At 38.6% G+C, this 4849-nt stretch overlaps 1 protein-coding gene across 1 annotated transcript; it reads left to right on the top strand.

Annotated features, from left to right (window-relative positions):
• Nucleotides 1-999: 999 nt before the first annotated feature.
• On the top strand, nucleotides 1000-4584 carry LOC146392333 (uncharacterized). Its single transcript, XM_084945417.1, has 7 exons — nucleotides 1000-1273; nucleotides 1512-1787; nucleotides 2486-2773; nucleotides 2845-3011; nucleotides 3097-3189; nucleotides 3271-3315; nucleotides 3425-4584. The coding sequence occupies exons 1-7, from the start codon at nucleotides 1234-1236 to the stop codon at nucleotides 3587-3589; spliced, it is 1074 nt and encodes a 357-aa protein (XP_084801543.1). The 5' UTR covers nucleotides 1000-1233; the 3' UTR covers nucleotides 3590-4584.
• Nucleotides 4585-4849: the final 265 nt, after the last annotated feature.

Genomic DNA, 4849 nt, shown 5'->3' with positions numbered 1-4849 from the left:
ATCTATCTATCTATCTATCTATCTATCTATCTATCTATCTATCTATCTATCTATCTAGAACAATATTGTCAAATGTCAAACGTAATATTAACCGACTCCGTCCCTTCCTTACTCCCCATGCTGCTGCCATCCTTGTCCATAGTCTTATTACGTCCCGTATTGATTACTGTAATTCCCTCCTATTTGATCTCCCTAAAAGGTCCCTTCATAAACTCCAACTTCTTCAAAATTCTGCAGCTCGGGTCATAACTTGCACTCCGTCAAGAGCTCATATTACCCCAGTTCTTCAGCAGCTTCACTGGTTGCCCATAGAAGCCAGGATAAATTTTAAAATCTTACTTCTTACATACAAGTGTATCCATAAATCTGCTCCTTCATATGTGTGTGACCTGCTCCATATCACCACTGTTTCCCGCCTTCTCAGATCATCATCTGCTATTCATCTTACTGTTCCGTCCTCACACCTTATTACTATGGGAAACAGAGCTTTCAGTCGCTCTGCTCCCCGGCCCTGGAACTCTCTTCCTCCTGCACTAAGAAGTATTGACTCCCTTTCTGTATTTAAGACACAACTCAAAACACATCTGTTTAAACTGGCTTATTCGCTTTAATGCTGATTTTATCTGTTGTCAAGCTCTGTTTTGTAATTTTAACTTATTTTATGTATTTTATGACTACTGTTCCTTTTATTAATTTTGTTTTTTGTAAGGTGACCTTGGGTTCTTGAAAGGCGCCCTCAAATAAAATGCATTATCATTATTATTATTATTATTATTATTATTATTAAATTTAATAACAACAACAGCAATTAACCTTTAATAAAAATTATTATTATCGTTGTTGTTGCAAAGTTAGGTTTCTTTTTATTGTTAGTGGACCTAACAGCCCCTCGCTAATCCTTTATCGAAGTGAGGGGATGAGGCCGAGTCACACCGAACCCTCTTGTTCGATATTTTAACAATAATTTCCGTAAAACCCTTAAACGCATCACGAGTGCGCTGAAGGAAACGCCCTTTGGGTGGGCTCACAAAATGTTTCTCCGTTTTGCGACTTTAACAACGTACCGGCGCGTATTAACTTTGTAACCTTCTTCTACTACCCATGTATTTATGTAGGGTAGGTGTAATTTGAAGTCTATATACTAAAAGAGGTACAAATGACCCCCAAACGCAGGGTGCTTTGTGCCTAACTGTTTATTCGGGACTCGGAATCGCTGAATCCCTGCACATCATCATGATCTTGTTGCTGCTTCTAGTTGCCAGTCTTGGTGTTGGTAAGTAAGGAAGCTCGTGGAAATGATCATTTCCACGTTAGTAAAGCAGCTTAAATAATGCTGAAGTCTGGGACTCAGCATCAGTGCTCAGCATCACCCTTTATTATTGTATTTAAGTGCAGTTTTCTTAACTCCGATAACACGGTATAATTATGAACATGTCAATGTAAATATGCCAGAATTAGCAAAAATAATTTGCAATAATAACATACATTAATATTTTTTCTCTCCTCTCCAGGCCTTGCAAATGTTGAAAATTATGAAGTGGAGTATGGAAACAGATTCAGGATGAGGGTGTCAAGAAGGGTTCACTTTATCGAGTTCATCCCCAAGAACAACTCAGAAGGGACGATCTTGTGGGAACGTGACGAAGCTCAGCCCAAAGAGGGCAGTAGATGGAAGATGACTGAGACCTTATATACCATCAGTTCTTTAGCCCAAAAAGACAGTGGCCGCTACATATTCAAAGACAACTATGGGGAATTGATGCATGCGAAGATCATTGACGTAAAAGGTGTGGATCTTTTTAGTCCTTGATTTATCTAATGTTTTTTTCTTTTTCTACAGGTGTGCAAAACTTTTACCACAAGCCTATAGTTAGATTGACCTACAAAACATTGAGAGCGTAACACTAACAGCATATTTAAAGTCTCTAAAGCCAAACTGCGGTATATAACAAATATGCATTTAGTTAAGTCATTTAGCTGTATACTCTGTAAACTGGATTTTATAAAGTCCACCAGAGCAATGCAAATCTAAAGCTCAATAAAGGACATATGGGTTGGTTCGTTTTAACTCTTTTTAAATGGACAGGTTCTGGTTTTATGGAGATTCTCACAGCTCATCTTCAGAAGCATCATACACGACAGTAACTTAATTTTCCTTAAATCGGACACAAACCCCCCAAAAAACTTACACCAGGAACCAAGACAAAGTGGAACACATCATATACTTAAAAACCCTGTCCACTGCAGGGGAAATCACGATGTGCAACTGAGGGGGAAACGCTGATAAAAGTCCTATAGACACCCTACAATGAGTTGAAATATTAACTTATTTATTTCTGCATATGTAATTTTTGTCATTTGTATTGTGTCACTTTGTATGTCCCTCACGATTTCTCGTCGTCAACCCCTCCCCTAGAGCTGCCCCTGCTTCCTACAGATTCCTCATGCATTAACTTAAAAATCACTTTAATATTTTCTTTATCAGAGGTCACAAAGAGCTATACCCTGGAGACTAATGAAGTCCTGAACGTCACTTTTGATCTGGAACCGCACTCCTGCAACATTTACTTCTTCCCTGGCGAAAACAGTAAGACTGCGATAGTCCTTAAGGGCAGGCTGCAGCATGATTTGAAACAAGTGGATTGCGTGGGGTTTGAGCTTTTAAAGCCATGTGGGATTGTACACAAGGCCATCCAAAAGACATGCAGTGGACGGTTTGAAGTCAGAGATGATAATGATGACAAAGCCTTGGTAGTGTTCCTGGAAATGGAAGGTAAATAAACTAAGATCATTTTCATTATACAGTATAGTTTGCTTTGGGCTGATTAACGGACTTTGTTTCAGAGCCACAGTTCAGTCAGGCTTACCTCGGTATTGGTGGTGGTGCGTTGTTCTTCACTCTGTGCTGGTGTTGCTGCAAGTACTGCTGTTGTGGTGAGAGCTCCTCAGCAAAGGACAACTCAGAAGCAGCTGCAGAGAATGATAGCGAGCCTGCTGTGTATTACCATGAGGTGAACATGTTCTGCTATTTTTTTGCTTTTTGTGTATTTATTTTTTTTAGTTGTGTTTATATTGTCTGTTTAAATCGAACTGCAGTTTGAGCCTGTGGGTCCGGGATCAAACCAGCGCTGTGAACTCTCTAATCCACCCAACACTGATGAGGCTCCTGATGCTCCAGTTGACCCGCTGGTTAGTGTATGAACTCAACTCCTGAGCCATTTTTATTCTCCTCTCTTTCCTGCTATTAATGTGTGTTGTTGAACTCTGCAGATACACAGTTCTGCTGCTATGGATGCTCCACCTGCTTATTGTGAGGTGAGACCTAAGTACATGTTCAATGCAGTTTTGAAACTTCTTTAAACTTAGAAACGAGACTTGGTTTAAAGGCTAAATGTGCAGTGACACGTCTGTCTTTTTCCTCCAGGTTACACCGCCGGCGAAGCAGGAAGAGGCTCCAACCATCACTCCCACCTCCGACCCTGAGCCACGGTTTGAATTGAAGGGGACAATTTTCAATTCTGGTCCGCCACTCAGCTCAGCCTCAACGTACTGTGATGTTTATACCTCAGAAAAATTCAACTTCTTCTAAAAGTCTTGATTTTGAACTGTGTTCTTTAGTATGGTGACGAAGGGATAATTTGACATTTCAGGGAATAGGATTGCCTGACATCTTTGAGCCAAGAAAAAAATTGTTTTGTAACCACTGGTAAATTTACAAATTTATGTTTCTACAGATAGTTTTTTATGGATAAAAAAAAACTTTAGAACCAAAAACATTTTGAAGCTGTGTCTTCACTGCTGCCTGCTGTAGTTCCATATTTATCAAGAAAATATGTATTTTCAGATCTTCCTCTGTCTTTTTGTTTTTTATGTTGTGATTTTTAAGGGACACTGCACATTAATTAACACTACTGTAAATACATTTTTCTGTTCTCTATAGTTCTGTCAGGAATACGTTATGCATTACAGACCACTGTGAATGTGATATTTTCAGGGATGATATATGTAGTAGACACATTGCAGTAACTTTAAAACTGAGGTTTTACAGTTAAATGTGGAATCTGATTCATATTAACTTAAATAAGGGAACTGTTTTTAGCTCTGTGTTTTTATGCATTCACAGTTTGTATGAAATGTGAGACTGCTAATGAAGACGCTTATTTTAGACTTTTTTGTTATTGTTGCTTATATGAAGAGTTCATATCTTAGTATTTAATCATATCTTGTACACAAAAAGCAAACTTAGAAATGCAAGGGCCATCAATATGGAAATATTTCTATGCTTTACCAAAGACCTACCCTCCTGAAATGTGGTTTGTGTTTTGTTTTTATATATTTGATGTATTTGTGTCCATATGTGGGAACTTTTGATCTGTCACATTTAGTTACAAGTGCAATACCCCTTCATCCTGTGAAAGTACTGTCGATTGTGTGTATTGTGTGTATGTTATTTAAACACTTTCTGAGAAGACTATATGCTGTAAAACCTTTTTAAAAACCCTTATGGACATATCAGCATGTATTTAGACATCTGTTACATTAAAGTTAGCATTATCCTACCTCTACAACTTGTTTGGTATTTGTATTTGTTCCCCTGCACAGTTTACCTTCACTAATACTTAAAGCACCTCCAACAGTGTCACCAGAGAGCCAAAAGCTCATCCAAGCACATAAATTCCTTTCTGCCATAGCAGCTGGTTCACAGAAGACAGGAAGCAGAGCAGGACTCAAACTACAACTGAGGCTTTTCTGTCTTGAGAAGAAAAACAACAGAACCTCAGACCTGTCTGACACGCACAACAAGTAGTCCTGTGTAGAGACATTTAAAAAGGTTTATCAGCTCATACTT

This window comes from Perissodus microlepis, chromosome 2 (genome assembly GCF_051167445.1).
Source record: "Perissodus microlepis isolate ML-2025 ecotype Zambia chromosome 2, ASM5116744v1, whole genome shotgun sequence".
NCBI lineage: Eukaryota > Metazoa > Chordata > Actinopteri > Cichliformes > Cichlidae > Perissodus > Perissodus microlepis.
The sequence above is the reverse complement of the archived record's forward strand: the minus strand, read 5'-3'. Positions and strand labels throughout refer to the sequence as shown.

Bases quoted from the DNA above. Each gene is read 5' to 3' on its own strand.
- LOC146392333 (XM_084945417.1), top strand. From the start codon at position 1,234: ATGATCTTGTTGCTGCTTCTAGTTGCCAGTCTTGGTGTTG. The intron at 1,274-1,511 runs GTAAGTAAGGAA...TCTCCTCTCCAG, and splicing joins AGTTGCCAGTCTTGGTGTTG to GCCTTGCAAATGTTGAAAAT. The intron at 3,012-3,096 runs GTGAACATGTTC...ATCGAACTGCAG, and splicing joins CTGCTGTGTATTACCATGAG to TTTGAGCCTGTGGGTCCGGG.